The 16,755-nt window shown below is 40.4% G+C and overlaps 1 protein-coding gene across 1 annotated transcript; it reads left to right on the top strand.

The window, feature by feature from the left end:
• Positions 1–331: 331 nt before the first annotated feature.
• Positions 332–14,917, top strand: LOC124249160 (aldo-keto reductase family 1 member C15-like). The gene is made up of 9 exons (XM_046680031.1): positions 332–510; positions 4,154–4,321; positions 5,209–5,325; positions 6,254–6,331; positions 7,119–7,241; positions 8,845–8,954; positions 10,214–10,379; positions 12,237–12,319; positions 13,616–14,917. The coding sequence occupies exons 1-9, from the start codon at positions 424–426 to the stop codon at positions 13,656–13,658; spliced, it is 975 nt and encodes a 324-aa protein (XP_046535987.1). The 5' UTR covers positions 332–423; the 3' UTR covers positions 13,659–14,917.
• The last annotated feature ends 1,838 nt before the right edge of the window (positions 14,918–16,755 follow it).

Here is a 16,755-nt window from a genome sequence, read left to right as displayed (position 1 = left end):
GATAGTTAACTAAAGTCCTATAGTGGCATTAGTGTTTAGAAATGACCAGTCTGCTGACTATTTTGCATCCTGTAAAGTAAGTCTGATGTAGTTATCAAGGACATATTGACATGGTTAGTTTTTTTTAACTTAGGAGTCAAGGATGAGTGATGTTGAAGAGAAAATTCAAACTCTTGTAGCATGCGTGACATTTCTGCATGTTATTCCTGTAAGACATGCATGCAGAGACCTGAGAGAATTATAAAACAGTGGGTGGTTTGATTGTGGTTTCCTTTTGGACTTATTGGCCTCTGCAATCCCAGCCCCGCCTATCTTATTGTGATTATTAGAAATAAAGAATGCTGGAGCCTTGTCTTCTACTCAGCTTCCAGTCAGGGAAAGGCAGGAAAGAAGGAGTCAGGTTCTCCAGGACTGTGGACGGTGATGGCCCTCAATCATAGTCGTTCTGTGAAACTGAATGATGGACACTTTATGCCTGTGCTTGGATTTGGCACTTATGCTTTAGAGGAAGTAAGTGGAGCCCAGGGGACTGGAGGGTTGAATGCAAACAGCCTGGAAGGGTCGTCAGCTGACCTATGCCCCCATGCCTGGTACACTTTGGGTGATTTGGACTGATTCTTTGAGCCTCTGTTTCTCCATCTCTAACTTTGCACTAAGTAGGGTGACAACGAGTTGACTCCGGGGATTCAGAGGGTGGGAATTTTGAAGGTGGATTATCATTACTATTAATTTGGTTACTGAACATATATTGAATGTAGTTTAAGTACTTTCCATGCACTATCTTGACTTTCTCAACAGCTCTCCTAGGTAAACTATTCTTCTTCTTTCTTACGCATGTGAAATCTAAGCTCAGGCAGCTCTTCCTGCACTCATCTGCTGCCCCAGTCAGAGTAACTCAGCTTTTTGTTAGAAACCCCTGATGGGCAGCGGGCACATGAAGAAAGGATAAGTAACATTACTACTTTATAGCAGCTTTGCTGTTGGTTTCTCGGGGCTGGAACTATTTGCCAAAGAATTTGCCAAAGGTTTCCTTTTGTCATATCAGAAGCCACTCTTATTCCAAATGTTAGCTATTGGAAAGGAAGACTTAGGAGGCATAAAATAATGATGGAGACAGAATTGTTCTTGTCACCAAATGTATTCTTCATACATCCACGTGGTCGACTGCAATGCACTTAAAGTATCAATGTCTGGTCAGGGTGAGGTAGGGGACACTTTGGGGTTGCTTGGGAGGGATTGCCCTCATAAATGACAGAGATCGATACGCTGCACCTTGGTAGAGCTATGACATGAAATATCAATAGCTAATAGCTGCCAGACGGAGCCAGTTTGTTTGCAATGACATAATTATCCATTGTATCCACCATTATATCTTAAGCATAGGGTCTGTCATATCTGTGTTATATCCAACTTCTATTACTGTTGTTAAAGACAGAAAAGGACCACAGAGAAAAGAACAAATAGGCACTGTTACATGGGATCCTATATTGATAACTCCAACTCTCTGTAGCCCTTTTAAGGTAATGCTGTCTGTGGGACTGTGAAAAGAGATGGCAACTCATACATAGATTGTTATCGGTCTCAGTAAAGATGAATTGCTGCGTCTGTCCCCAGTTAGATGGAGAGTTTAATATAATCAACTCACCACCCAGGGGCTGGTTTGTCTTCTCAAAGAATGGTACTTTACCAAGCTTCAGTGTCAGTCTCTGCTGCTGCTGACAGATCACCCATCTCAAAATAGTGGTAGCTCAAACAGCCTTGCTGAGAAGTATCCTATGCAGTTGGCCCATGCATACTCTTCCACCACGGCCATTCCATTCATGGGCTATTCCATTCATTGTGTAAGTACTGGAGTGGTCAAGTATAGAGGCTAAGTAGCCTCCAGTGGACAAGACCTCCTCTTTATCTAAGTATTGAGAGCCTGTCCTGAAGTCTCTGGTGCACATAGAATTCTCCAGGCAGAGTCGTAGATGCTCACAGTTGGAAGTCTGGGTCAGTGTACATGGACACGTTGAGTGCCAAGCAGATATAGGGAGAGTGACAACTGTGTCTGTCACAATAACGGATTACATGGAGTACCTTTCTCATGTAACCCTCCTCACAACCTTCCTGAAAGTTAACTTTTATTCTCCCTTTTATCCAATTGATACACTTTATTTTTTTTTCAGCTTTATTGAGGTAAAACTGACAAATGAAATTCTAAGATGATTAAAGTGTATGACATGATGATTTGGTACATATATGCATTGTGAAAAGATTTCCCTCATCAAGTTTAACACTTCCATCACTTTATATTTTTACCTTTTTTTCTGGTGAGAACACTTAAATTCTATTCTCCTCGCAAACTTAAATTATACAATACAGTGTTATCAACTATAGTTACCATGTTACGCATGAGTCCTTAAACCTCGTTTGTTTTATAGCTAAAACTTTGTACCATTTTATAGATCTCTCCTCTTTTGCCCCAACCCGTAGCCCCTGGCAACCACTTTTATCCTCTCTGTTTCTATGAGCTGGAATTTTTTTTCAGATTCTACCATACAGTATTTGTCTTTCTCTCTCTGGCTTATTTCACCTAGTATAATACCCTCCAGCTTCATCCACGTTGTTGCAAATGACGAGCTTTTCTTCTTGTTCAAAGCTGAATGATATTCCATTGTGTGTGTGTGTGTGTGTGTGTGTGTATACACACATGTATATACACATATATATATATACACACAGACACACATATACACATATGTATATATAAATATATATATACACACATATGTATACATATATATATATACACTACACTTTCTTTATCCATTCATCCATCAATGGACACAGAGGTTGTTTTCATACTTTGATTATAGGGAATAAGGCTGAAATGAACATGGGGGTATAGTTATCTCTTCGAGATAATAATTTTGTTTCCTCTAGAAAAATACCCAGGAGCGGAATTGCTAGATTGTATGGTAATTCTATCTTTAATTTCTTGAGGCACCTCCGCACCATTTTCCTCAGAGGCTGTATCAATTTACATTCCCACTAACAGTACCCAAGTATTCTCTTTTCACTACATCCTTGCTAGCATTTGTTATCTCTTGTCTTTTTGATAAAGCCATCCTAACTGTTGGTAGGTGATATCTCATTGTGGTGTTATTTGTGTTTCCCTGATGATTAGTGATGTTGAGCACCTTTTTAGGTACTCATTGGCCATTTGTATGTCTTCTTTGGAAAAATCTCTATTCAGTCCCTTTGCCCATTTTTCCATTAGGTTTTTAATTTTTTTTTTTTTTTTTGCTATTGATTGTATGGGTTCCTTGTATATTTAGGATGTTAACCCCTTATCAGATATGTGGTTTGAAATATTTCCTCCTAGTCCATAGGTTGCCATTTAATTTTGTTGATGTTTTCCTTTGCTGTGCAGATGCTTTTTATTTTGATGTAGTCTCACTTGTTTGTTTTTGCATTTATGCTTTTGGTGTCAAATCCAAAATATGATTGCCAAGACCAAAGTCAAGGAGCTTACCACTGCATTTTCTTTTAGGAGATTTAAGCAGGTCTCTTTTCTTCATGGTTAAATCTGCAGGGCTTCAGAGTCTAGCACAATGTCAGGCACATAGGAAGCATGTAACAAATGCTTGTTGTATAAATGTTAAATGAGAGCACCTGGAGAATGAAGGGTAAAAAAATCAAGCAGGAATGATTTTAAGAGCTCAGTTGGGTGGAAACTGAATGGAGGAGGTACCAGTATTATGGACTCATTTCCAATTCTAAGCTAAAAATAGAGGCTGATATCTATAACTTTGGAATCTCTATCACTCTACATCTATATTTATATCTCTCCGCATCTCTATCTGTAGACGTTTTCTCCAAGTGTCAGAAGTATCCCTGTGAGTTACTTCCTTACAACGAATTCTTTATTGACTGAGACTTGATTTTCTGTGTTGTATGGTGAAGCCCATTTCAGGAATTCATTTCAGATTAGGGGTTGTATTTGAGTTTAGTCTGTGTCCCCTGAGGACAGGTTTGTTACCCAGGCTTGCACCATCAAACAGGGGAACAGGAGACATAGAGAAACAGCTGGTGAAAATGCTATGAAGGAAATAGTTCACTCCTCTCTGAGTCAGATGGATTTCCAATCCTCCTTATTCATATTTTATAGGTTCCTAAGAGCAAAGCTCGGGAGGCCACCAAAGTGGCTATTGATGTGGGTTTCCGTCACATTGATTCAGCATACGTCTATCAAAATGAGGAGGAGGTCGGCAAGGCCCTCCGAGAGAAGATGGCGGATGGCACTGTGAAGAGAGAGGACATATTCTACACCACCAAGGTGCTGTGGGTGGAGTGACAAGAGGCTGCTGTCAGATCGGATATGTTACTTTGACAAAAACCCACAACTTTGGTTCTCATTGGAATAATTTGTTTACCGCCTAAGATTGCAGAGGCCCATTATAGAAAAACGGAAAACAGAAAAAGCTTGTTTTGCCCTGAAATGTGTTAAGGGTGGGACCCAGTTCCTCAACCTCTCTGAACATTACTCAGCATTCATATGTGAAACAAGAATAATGATCCTTTTCTTCTAGATCTGTGGTATGGATTGACTGAGCCACTATGGAGTGAGTCCACTCCTTTTATCTTTCAGCTGATTCCCTCAGGACATATCCAAGTAAGGCTGATGTGTTACTCAGAAAAGGCAGCCAGACTAGGAAATACTTTTTCAAGTCAGCATTGAGTTTACTGAAATGTGTACAGTTTTCTTAGGTGGAAAATCCTGCTTTCAATGTCAAGAGAGTTGAGGTCTCTACAAAATGATCCTATGTTGTTGACATCAGTGATAACATGTTCTTAGAATGTGGGCCTCTCAGCAGAATTGTTTCCAGCCATTTATTATACAGGACAGTAGGTTCCATTTCCCTTTGCCTGAGATTTCTTGACTCTCCTTCCAGAGATGTCTTTTCTAATCCTTGAAACACTCAGGTTGCTTTTCCTGGGCCATCTAAGTATTATTCACAGTTTTCTTACAATCACTCAAATAAATCTGTTCCCATTAAGGAGCACATTTATACTAAGTCACATAAATTTAGCCCCAGCACTTCTTATTTTTAGATCACCACAGTGGTTTGTGCTCACTTCTCAATCTTTCAAATATGGGGTTTAATTTGGGTCCCCAAATGTGGGAAATCACAAGCCATTTTGTATTTCTTTTGGTCACTGCAGCTTTGGAGTACTTTCCTTCGACCAGAATTGGTTCGTCCAGCCCTGGAAAGATCACTGAAGAAACTTGGACTGGACTACGTAGATCTCTTCATCATGCATTTTCCAATCCCCATGAAGGTCAGCTTTTGCTTTTCCTTGTCATGCCCAAGAATATTTCATCACTTCTGTTGCACCTCCATTTTCTCATTCTGGCTGGGTTTTCTGAGTTCTTAGAGAGGTAGGTTTGAGTGTGGTGGACAGAACTGCTAAATGATTTATGACTCTCCTTGATAGTTGTGCCACTTCCCCGCCAAGATTTTTTTTTTATCCTCATCCCATAGCCTTCAGAAAGATTGAAGTTCAGTGATCTCACTGCCTCCACCTCAAAGCGTTGAGGACCCCACCTTACGTGTCTAAGTGTTATGCTTCTGTCTGTAGACTCTTAGAGATGAGGGTCTTCAAGAAAGTTGAGTTACAACAGATTGTAGAGGTGCAATGGGAAATCCCCACCTCTTAAGGGAAGGTCCCTCCACATGGACCTCTTAGACCTAATCAAGAGTGAGGTACTCTGGGATGGTTCATGACACACAGCTGGGCTTCTTCGGGCTTCGCTGATTCAACCTCGAATCACAGTGGGCGTTCACTGAGCACACCTGGTATCCTCACTGTCTCTGAGTTGGGTTATCAAAAACTGGAGCTAAAACACATTGCTCAGTAGTAAGGGTAAGTCCTGTCATCCAAAACAGCCCCTCCCTTGGAAGTAAAATCAATTCCACCGTAGGAGGGTTCATTCTTACTGAAGTTCAGGGGTGGGTGTAGATAGAAGGGTGGAGGTCATTGGGACGGAGGCACTTTGCGGTCATCTCTCAGATGCTGCTGATCTTCCTTCCCCCCATGTCTTCTCTTACACAACATGCACACTCACACACACGCAGACACACACAAACACTCAGGTTATCCTCTCAAAGGTTTTGTGACCCAGCTCCTTAGGCACCAGGAAGGTCATTCTTTAAAACAACAAACACAAAAACTCTCTTCCTCATCCTTTCTCCTGTCTGTATTCCAGTCTGGGGATGAGATTCTGCCAAAAGATGCCAGTGGGGAAATTATCTTCGACACAGTGGACCTTCGGGACACATGGGAGGTAAGTACTGCCACCGACACCTAAGAGGCACTAGGCAGCAGGTAGAAATCACTGGTTGGGAGTCAGAAGAAATGGGTTCGGACCCCATCAATCTGCCCTCGGCCACATCACTGTACTTCTCTGTACCATGGTATTCTCACCTGTAAAGGAAGGGAGCTGTACGGGCTGACCTCTACAGGTTATTTTTCATCTGAACTTCTGTGTTTCCTTGCCCCACTGATCAGGTTGAGCCTGGAACCCTGTAAGGGGGTGGATTGTCACAACAAACTCAAGAAGAATTAGAGCTCCTTCCCAGGACAGCTAAACAGGTCCACTAGGGAGAGAAGGCTGTGTCTGACTTCACAGAAGAGTGGAATGTAGGAGAGTGAAGCCTGCCCTTATGTAGCCTTTCCCACCATGTTTTTCACCATTCTAGGAAAGAGAAAGCAGCCAAACCCTCTACTAGGAAAACCTGAGAGTTTCTGTTTGCCCTTGACTCTGGTCCCATCTGCTAAAGAAGTATGAGATGCCTAACAGAAAAATAGGCACATGAAAGGGAATGGGGAGGGGAATTGAAAAGCATCTTCATGTCTGTTTATCATCCTGGGTGTGCATGTAATAGAAGCGAGGAGACAAAGTGTGTGGGCATAGCAATAAAAGCCATTAGAAAGTAATGTATTCAAGCAATAAAATGGGTTCAGTCAAGTTGTGATACATATGATCACAGATTTCCTGTTTTTAAAACGTTCACTATCAAATGAAAGGAGCAAACTACATGAACAGTTTACCGCAGATTTCCCTCCTCCAGGCCCTGGAGAAGTGTAAAGATGCAGGTTTAACCAAGTCCATTGGGGTGTCCAATTTCAATCACAAACAGCTGGAGATGATCCTGAGCAAGCCAGGGCTCAAGTACAAGCCTGTCTGCAACCAGGTGAGCCAGGAGCCCACCAGGGCTTCCTTTCTCTCTGCTTTTCACACCTTCTTCCTTAATTAACAGCCCCTAAGTTCCTGGCTTGATGTCAGCTGTGTAATGATAGTTCCTTTTACTGCCATAGGAAATGCCAAAGAAGGAACAGATTATGTGGCATGGGAAGAGTATTGTTTCAATTCTTCAGAGGTGGGTTTGAGGTTCCTATGAGACATCAAAGTGGAGATGCTGAGTGACATGGCAATACTGGTCTGGAGCTCAGGAAGTTGGTCAGGGCGAGAGGTACAGATTTTGGAGTCATTGCTTTACGGATGGTAGGTAACCTCGTAGAAGTAGATTAGCTCTACTGGGAGTTCATAGAATGAACAGAAAGAGGGTAGGAAAGTCAACATTTAAGGATTAGGCAAAGAGGCACTGGCCAGGAGATTGAACAGGAGTTCCTAGACAAGAAGAGAGAAGATGAGGAGAGTGTGGTATCAGAAAAGCCAAAGAAGGAGGAGGTTTGCATGAGCCATAGCTATGGTGGATCCTGCTGAGGAGCAACCAATCCAAATAGGGATGGAAATAGTTATTGGATTTAATGACATGGAGTTTGTGGAACGCCTGCAGGCTCAGTTACAGAGAGGTGAGAGAAAATGCCAGAGAGAAAAACTGAAAAAGTGAAAAGTGAAGAAATGGGTAATTATAATTTAAAGATATAATTTCTAAAAATAACACCTAGTGCTGCCAATTTTTAAACACTGTGACATTGTAAAGCTGTATAGCTTTTTAGTAAATCAGTTTGAAAATTATGTGAGACCATTCAAATATTTGTACTCTTTGTCTTAGTGATTTCATTTCTAGGAATCTACTTGTAGAAAATCATTCAAAGTATGTTAAAATATGTCCCTCCCTTTTTTCCTCCTCCTCCTTCTCTTCCTCCTCCTTTTTTTTTCTTTCTCTCCAATTTATTTGTGAAAGAAACTAAGCCTTTTTTTCTTTTTTCCTTTAACTTGTTCCACACATTTGCTGTTATTTATCCCTGTGCTACAGTTTGATTGACAGTGTCTTTTGTACCCCTGTAAATTGGAGGTTACATCTGAAGACTTGATCACATATGTATGTCATTGTGAATTCAAGAATTGTAACAAATATGATGTTTTCCCATCCAATGTATTTACTTTTCTTATTGACGATCCAATTGTGAACATTTTATTGCCCCTTCTAGTGAGCTCCTGGGTCCTTTGACGTGCCTCCTCTTCTTCACTTTCTAGGGCATAAGATGTTCTAGGCTCAATGTTTAGCTTTTTGCCCAGACCTGGAATCAGCCATTTTTCTAAGTAGTCTTGGTTTCTTTCCGTAGGAATGGCATTTAGAGGCCACAACCTGGTTGCCTGAATCATTAGTCATTTTAAACCCTAATAAAAATATGAAAGAGAATTGTTTGATTATTTCTCAAAAACAATGGCATTTGGAGATATTTCAGAAGGTGCATGGGAAAAAGTACCAATCTGAAACTTAGAGTATGTATATTAAAGTAGTGTTAGATATTCCTTCAAAAGACTTTTCAAATGTACATGTTATTGCATCATGGATTCTGATACTATTTGTTCTTGGCAACTTACAGGTGGAATGTCACCCTTACCTCAACCAGAGCAAACTGCTGGAGTTCTGCAAGTCCAAGGACATTGTCCTAGTTGCCTACAGTGCCCTGGGGTCCCATAGACACCCAAACTGGTAATGAGACTATTAGAGTTAACCTATGTCAGTAATGCTATTGATGAAGAAACTCTTTTTTTTCAAGTTTAGTTTTAACATTTCATTAGGGAAAGGTTCAAACAAAAAAGTGACTACAATAGTGTCATGAGTGGATAAAGAAGAAGTGCCGTATATACACAATGGAATAGTACTCAGCCATGAAAATGACGAAATCTTGTCATTTGCAGCAACGTGGATGGGCCTTCAGGGTATTAGGCTAAGCAAAATAAGTCAGAGACGAAGAAAGTCAAATACCATATGATCTTACCCGTCAGTAGAAGATAGAATAACAACAGCAAACAAATGCGTAGATACAGGGATTAGAGTGGTGGTTACCACAGGGGAAGGGGAAGAGGGAAGGGAGGAGGGTGAAAGTGATGACAGGGCACAGGTGTTTTTGGTGATGGATGATAATTAGTCTTTGGGTGATGAACATCATGTAGTCTGCAAAGAGATCAAAATATAATGATGTACACCTGTAATTCATATAATGTTATAAACCAATGTTACCTAAATAAAAAAAAATAGTGTAGTGAATTCCCATGTACCATCCCTGGACTTCAACCATCAGTGACATTCATTCATTCTTTTTCCACTATACATCTACCTACTCCAAACCCTAATCGAAATATTCATTTTTAAAGTGATTTAATGGTAAAATTTTTCACAGCTTGTCACACATAAATCTTAGCTGTTCGATTTTGACACATGGATGTACTGTATAACCTGCACCCTATCATGGAGCAGAACCTTTCTATCTCCTACCCAAGTTCTTTTGTATTCATCTGCAGACATTTTTTCATCATCCCTAGGCAACCATCAGTCTGATTTCTTTTTTCAACTTAGGTCAATTTGGTATATTCTAGTATTTCACATATAAAAGAAGTTATAGAGTGTAGATTCTTTTGTGTCCAGCTTTTTTGACTCAGCATAACATCTGTGACATTTATCCACATTGTTGTAAGAATCTAGTTCAATCCTTTTTACTGCTGAGTAATATTCCATTGCGTGGACATAAATATCACAGGTTGTTTCTCCATTCACCCATTAATTGAAATATTAGATATTTCCAGTTTGGTACAGTTGTGAATGAATCTCTGCTAATATTCATGCAACTCTTTTAAAATCATACCATAATGTACCAACTTCTCTCAATTTTCTGAGGAAATCAGAAAAATTTCAGTCAAGATTTTCAATCCAATACCATTCAAATATGTGTTTTTGATTTTTGGTTTCAGGGTGGAAAAGGACAGTCCATATGTCTTGGAGGATCCAACCTTGAAGGCTATTGCCAAGAAACACAATCGAAGTCCAGGCCAGGTTGCCCTGCGCTACCAGGTGCAGCGGGGGGTGGTGGTCCTGGCCAAGAGCTTCAATGAGAAGAGAATCAAAGATAATTTCCAGGTACAGGCCAGACAGTCTCTCCAAAGTGAGGACTGGATACTGTATTGGGGTCCATCTCTCTTGGCATTCAGTCCCCTTCCAGATTTGTTCATTCCCATGCGTCTCTCCCCTGCATGCTATGGGGGCAGCTGGACAGGATGTGAAGGGAGAGTACTGGCTTCAGAGTCCTGTTTCATGGCATCTAGGCCTGGCTTTGCCACTTCCTTCTTGTTTGTCACTGAGCACATTTCCTCTCTGTTTTTTCTTCAGTTGTAAGAGTCCTTCTATGCAGTGGAAATTTTATAACCCTTGTTCCTCGTCTTCACCTTCTACCTGATGAACCCCTATTTGTATGTCAATATTAAACCAAACAACATTAGCTGCTTTCTTAATCCTTTGGGATACCCTAGAGGAGTTGTTGACTACCATGGCACTTGGTACGTCTCTGTTAGTGAGTTTTTCCTTATTAAACTAAAATTGTTTGTTTACTTGTCACTGTGGTCTCTTGACTGTGAGACCCTAAATGTAATGACTTCCTCTGGGTCATCTCTTAGCACATTTTTCCCCAGCAGAGCTCCTGTCAGGTAGGAAGCTAGTAGCATCTATATAAGTTTATAGATGAATCAAATTAACAAACAAACAAGTAAGTTTTTCCCTAAATTCTCCCTTGGACATCTCCTGGTCTCTTAGATCTATCAGTGGTCTTCAACTTATTTTATAGTGAACCTCATGAGAATTGTGAAAAACTACTTAAGCTCTATCCTATCTTAAGGTGACCGCTAAAATTTTCATCATAATTTTAATATTTGCAAAATAAGACATTTGGAGCATATTATCTATAATGTATTTGCTCTAAAACCTTGAAGCTGTGGATTTAATTCAATCAATTTATGAAAACATTGAATATACAAATCTAAATCTCATTGTTAAAATCAGAAAAAATTCCCATTTTATTTTTCAATTCAACTCAACATGTTAATACATATCCCTATGATAACCAAATCACTTCTGGAGTATATTTTTAAGATGAATGACAGGTGGATGACATATAGATAGGTAGATAGATAGACTGATAGAAAGATAATGCACTGAGTTTCCGTGAAGTTGTCTCCAGGATGAGATATTGAGCTTCTCATTGTCGTATTGCTTACCAAAGATCTGTCTGTTTTGCTTTTAATGGGCTTTCCACTGGGGGCTATGCATTGTCAAATTAAAACAGATCTGAACTTAAATAAGAGAGACTTTATTCAAAAGGGAGAACTCTATGAGTATAAGATATACAGAGTCTCAGATCAATCAGAAAGTCTTTTCTTTTATATAGAGGAGGAAACAACCCTAGAAAGAAAATGGTGTTTGGGATTTGGGATGAGCAGGTGGTGTTGCCCAACAGTAGATCAAGGAATTCTTTTTCGGGAGGGTGACTGATTTTTGGAGAGGCCTTTACAGGAGGTTGCTCTTCCTTCCATGGTTTGCTTAAGTTCAAGGCTTTAAAATTCTAGAAGGTTGTGGGGAAAGAAAAATCTGACTGAAGTGGGGTCAAGTGAGCAGGTATTTGGTCCAGATTGCCCAACTGTCCCTTTGTTTGTAAAAAGGGGATGTTTTCCTTTTCTGTCACACGCAATTCACTTGGAAAGATTTGGGATAGATGAGTTCTGAGCCTTTCTTTTGTGAAGTGGAGAGAGAAGGAGAGCAATGGGGAAGGAGAGGTGGAGAACCCAGGCAGAAGTATTCTGAGGCCAGTACACCTGGAAGCCAATGACAGGAAAGGCTTCCCTGGATGCTCACCCAGCCTTTGTCCTGCTGGAAAATCCTCAAGTTTCTAGGTGGAAACCAGCTGCTTTAGAGGAGAGTTTAATTTGATTCTTTCCTTTATTTCAGATTTTTGACTTTGAATTGACTCCAGAAGACATGAAAGCAATTGATGGCCTCAACAGAAATTTCCGATATGCTAAGTTACTCTTGTAAGTGACCTGTAGATTGTTTCTCACGGATTGTTTTCTGTAGCATGCAGTTTAGCAGAGGAGCTAAGCGTCCCTAAATCAAGAAGACAGGCCTGATTTCACATGTAGGAGCAAAACAGGAGCTTCCTGTAGACCTGAGACCAGAGGCGACTCCAGGGCTCAGTCTCTGACCCAACAGAAATGTGAGCGGGGCCCAGGACAGACCCTAAGTAAAATGGCCAAAGTTTGCATCATGGGGAATTCACTACTCAGTTTCTTAAGTCAAGTCTTACTCGAGGGTGGCCTTTGTCCATCAGGAGACTCTCCCCTGGGAGCCTCCACCTCCTTTGACTTTGACCTGTTCAGAAACATAGCATTCCAGTTGTTCAGTTCCTGCAGGAGCATCTCAGGAGGAAGAGAAAGAAGACTAATTGAACTGAGAAGTTTGGAAGGGAGTATAGAGATAAGGGGAATACAATTTTAGTTATAGAATAAAGATTTAGTTCCACAGAAAAATCTCAAAATTCTCCCTCTTGTTTGTAAAACTATATCACGATTCTGAGAAAGTACCTTTTCTATTCCCAAAGGCTTTTAAGTATAAGTCTGTGATCTCCTTCATTAGGCTGTGAATGCCTGGGGTCACACATCCTTCTGGCCCTGTGTCAACAGCACAACTGCTGGCCCATGGAATTGCTCAGAATGCAGTCTTCAATGATATTGAGTTGAAAAGGACAAATTTAAAAAGGAAAATCAGAACACGGACACAAATGGAAAACAACAGTAATACTAATGATTAAAAACAAGTATTCTCATAAATTATGAACTCAGAAAACAGTAATCACATTTAGTAAGTGTGGTTACGCAGGTGTACTTGTTGTCTTCTCAGTAGATCAAAAATTCCTTAATGGAGGGACCCTGGATTGTTGAGGCTGCTCAACATTGTTGAATGAATGTGTGAAAAGGAACAACAAAATTGTTCCTGTCATCATTCTCATTGGCTAGGAACAAGGGTGATACCTGCGGCTGAAATGACCACAGCAATTTAGCCGTAGTTCTTACTTATAAATAAATATGAATTTTTATCTAAGTCAAACTACATGCCATTTTGGCATTTCTCTATGTGGGGATGTGGGAATCGGGCACGCAGGTGGAATGTGCAAATGGACAGGGAGCCTGCATGTATGTGTGTCTGGGTAGAAGGAGGGATGTGTTTGTAAATTTAGTTTTTGGCCCATGCTGACTGCATCCTGATAGCAACCGTCTCTTTGAGGTTGTGAAGACAGAGTTAATGCATTAATATCTCTCCTTCTCTTTCAGTGCTGTTGATCACCCTTATTATCCATTTTCTGAAGAATATTGACCACGAGCTATCCATCATGAGCTCCAACAATTTACTGTCTCAGGCTGTGGAGAGGATTTCTGTACTCGGTGGAGGTGATTCAAACCAGCATCTGTAGCTTCAGGCCCCTGGCCTTTCTGTTTTTGCATTTTTATTTCTTTTGTCTTACGAAATAAGAAAAAGTTCAAAGTGAGCATGTTGTCTTTTCCTGATTATTAAAATAATACATAGCAATTACAGAAAACTTGAAAAAGGAAGGATAGAGAGTAAAAGTAACATAATTAGCCCATTTAAAGATTCTTGAACTTTTGGCGCATTTTCTTTCATGATTTTCCTATAGCACCATTGGGGTGTGTGTTTATTTACAAATAGAAATAACCTTCAATACACAGATTGTATGCTTTTCTTTCCTTAAGATATAATTATTTTCCCAAGCCATCAAATATTGTTAAAAATTCCACTATTATATTTTTCTTGTTGTAAAGCAGTCTATCTTATTGATTTATTTACTTCCTCAACCGTCTGCATATGTTTTGGCATTTTGACTCGTTCTTGTATAGTTTGCCATTGATTCACTTACCTCATTCAGCCAAAAACTTATTGAACATCCTTTATGTACCAGATATTCTTTTATCAAAAAATAAAATAGACAAGAATTAAATTAAGATGAGAAGTGTCTCGAGTTTACAGGCTAATGGGGGAAGAAGACCATGAAGGCAATAAGGAGTACTTAGCTGTTAGAAATGGATATGTGTGTTTTGAGAGATAATTCGCAGGGTCTCTCATTTCTTTCTCCCTGATAAGCAGAGGCACTGTTTATCCTGCATTCTGCAGTGCTTTTTCAAGAAGTTTGTGCAGAAGACAGCCTTGGAATGTAGAGATAGTAGCTCCATTCATAGAAATGGAAGGCATGCCTGCTGTCCAGTAACAGAAAGAAAATATCTCCCTCCAGAGAAAGGGTAGGGATGCTCAGTGCCTGCTAGAATGCATCTGAGTTTCCTAGACGGAGGTTTTCCTCCTGCAAGTCAACCTTCAAGTTCGGGTGTCATGTGGGCCCCTTCACTTCACTCTGTAGAAACGGGGACCCAAGGACCCAGCACAGCAATCCGTAACACGGGAAACATTTTCACAATATATCTGTGCATCAAATCATCACATTGTAAATCTTAAACCTACACAATATTATATGCCAACTACATTTTAGTAAGGCTGGAAAAAATGTTGTTGCTTTGGCTACATCAATTGATGTGAATAAATAATAAACGGTCCTTCTTCTCTGACCCACAAGTTTCATGAATTCTACCAGCATCCATGACACCACGGCAAGTTAACTTGTTAGCTTGAAAGTCAGGTTAAAATCTCAGATCCTTCATGATGCTTGATGGAGATATGGAGAAAAATTAAGCAGGTGGAAAAGAGGCAGTAGTGTGCAGTTGTAGCATTATGTGCTATTTTGACAGGATGCTCAGGAAAGACTTCAATGAGAACGTGACTCGAGCAAAAGTTGGAATGAGACAAGAGAGTGAGCCATGTGGCTGTGTGGCCCCACATTCCTGGACGTGGAACAGAAAATGCCATACCAAGAATTAAAGTGTGTTCCTGAAAGACTTAACTGAGAGCAAGCTGGCTAATGCTGATTATATTTAGTAAGCGAGGTGGAGAGCAGTAGAATACAAGGTGCAGATCTATAATTGGGGGAAAAGCTATGTTACGAAGGCTTTCAAAAGACTTGAACCTTTTTTTTCTGAGAGAAATGGAGGATGGTTGCAGAGTAGCTACATGGACTGACCCAGTTTAAATGGATTAGTGTGGATGTTGCATTGAAAAGGTAGAAGGGAAAAGAGCCCTCTGTTGGGGCTCTCTACAAAAATTCAGATGAGACATGATGGATGGACCATGGTATGAGCAGTCAAGATGGTCAGAAGTTGTTAGAATATGGATATATTTTAAAAGTGAGTCAAGGTGGCCTTCTAAAATATTGGATATATGGTAAAAGGGAAAGAAGGAGTCAAAGTTGACTCCAGACATTTTGAGATAAGGACCTGGAAGGAAGGAGTTGCCATTTACTGAGACCGAGGTTATGTGGAGGAGCCGATTTTTTGTGGGAAGAAGATGAATTTAATTTTGGACATGAATATTTGAAATCCCTGTTTAATATCCAGGTGAAGATACCGTGTAGGCTTGGGGGCATACAAGTCTAGGGGGAGAGGAGAGGTTTAGAACAAATATACATATTTGGGATTTGTCAGAATATAGTTGTCATTGTAAAGCCACCAAAGCAGTTGATCAGAGATTAGATTAGATGAGTGAGCATGGACAGAGAAGAGAAGAGCCGTGAGGGATCTCATCTTTAAGAGGTTATTGGAAAAGTGGAGGAACCAGCAAAGGAGGCCAAGAAGGAGGGGTAGTAAGGTACAAGGGAAAGTGGGAGATTCTTCTGTCCTGGAAGGAAACTAAAGGAACTGTTTCAAGGAGAAGAGTCATATGCTGCTAATAGGACAAATAAGATGAGGACTGAAATGGACCCCTGCATTTGGCAATTGATCTTAACAAGGTCAAGAGCAGTTTTGACAGAAGGCTGGAGACGAAAGCCTGAATGGAGTGGGTTCAAGAATGTTTGAGAAGAGTGCATTAGAGAGAGGACATAGACAGTTTTGAAAGAATTTGCTATAAAGTTGACCAGAGAATTGGGTGGTTGCTGAGGAAGAAAATGCAGTCAAATGAGAATTGTCTGTGATGAGTGAAAGAACAGCACAGCCCTATGCTCTTAGAACATTCTAGTAAAGAGAGGAAAATGGATGATGTAGGAGGGTGAGGGGGAGAATTTCTGGAATCATGTTTCCTGTTGCTGCTATAATAGGTTTTATACTGATTGGTGCAGGGTGAGGCCTCCTGGCATTTTCCACCTCTTAGTCTGTCCTTGTGTCAATCATACGGGACAAACGTCTCTAAAACCAAGACGATTGCTCTGCTTTTATTTATGTGGACCCTTTTATCTGAAGCTGAGACCCCCTACCCACTGGAGATTCACATTCTTTCTAGTGTAGTAAAGCCTAGTTATCCCTATGTTTTAAAAGCTCACCAAGCAGTTCTAAGTGTGGCCAAGGTACACAATGTC

This window comes from Equus quagga, chromosome 12, assembly GCF_021613505.1.
Source record: "Equus quagga isolate Etosha38 chromosome 12, UCLA_HA_Equagga_1.0, whole genome shotgun sequence".
Taxonomy (NCBI): domain Eukaryota; kingdom Metazoa; phylum Chordata; class Mammalia; order Perissodactyla; family Equidae; genus Equus; species Equus quagga.
The sequence above is the reverse complement of the archived record's forward strand: the minus strand, read 5'-3'. Positions and strand labels throughout refer to the sequence as shown.

Bases quoted from the DNA above. Each gene is read 5' to 3' on its own strand.
- LOC124249160 (XM_046680031.1), top strand. From the start codon at position 424: ATGGCCCTCAATCATAGTCGTTCTGTGAAACTGAATGATGGACACTTT. The intron at 4,322-5,208 runs GTGCTGTGGGTG...TGGTCACTGCAG, and splicing joins ACATATTCTACACCACCAAG to CTTTGGAGTACTTTCCTTCG. The intron at 6,332-7,118 runs GTAAGTACTGCC...TCCCTCCTCCAG, and splicing joins ACCTTCGGGACACATGGGAG to GCCCTGGAGAAGTGTAAAGA.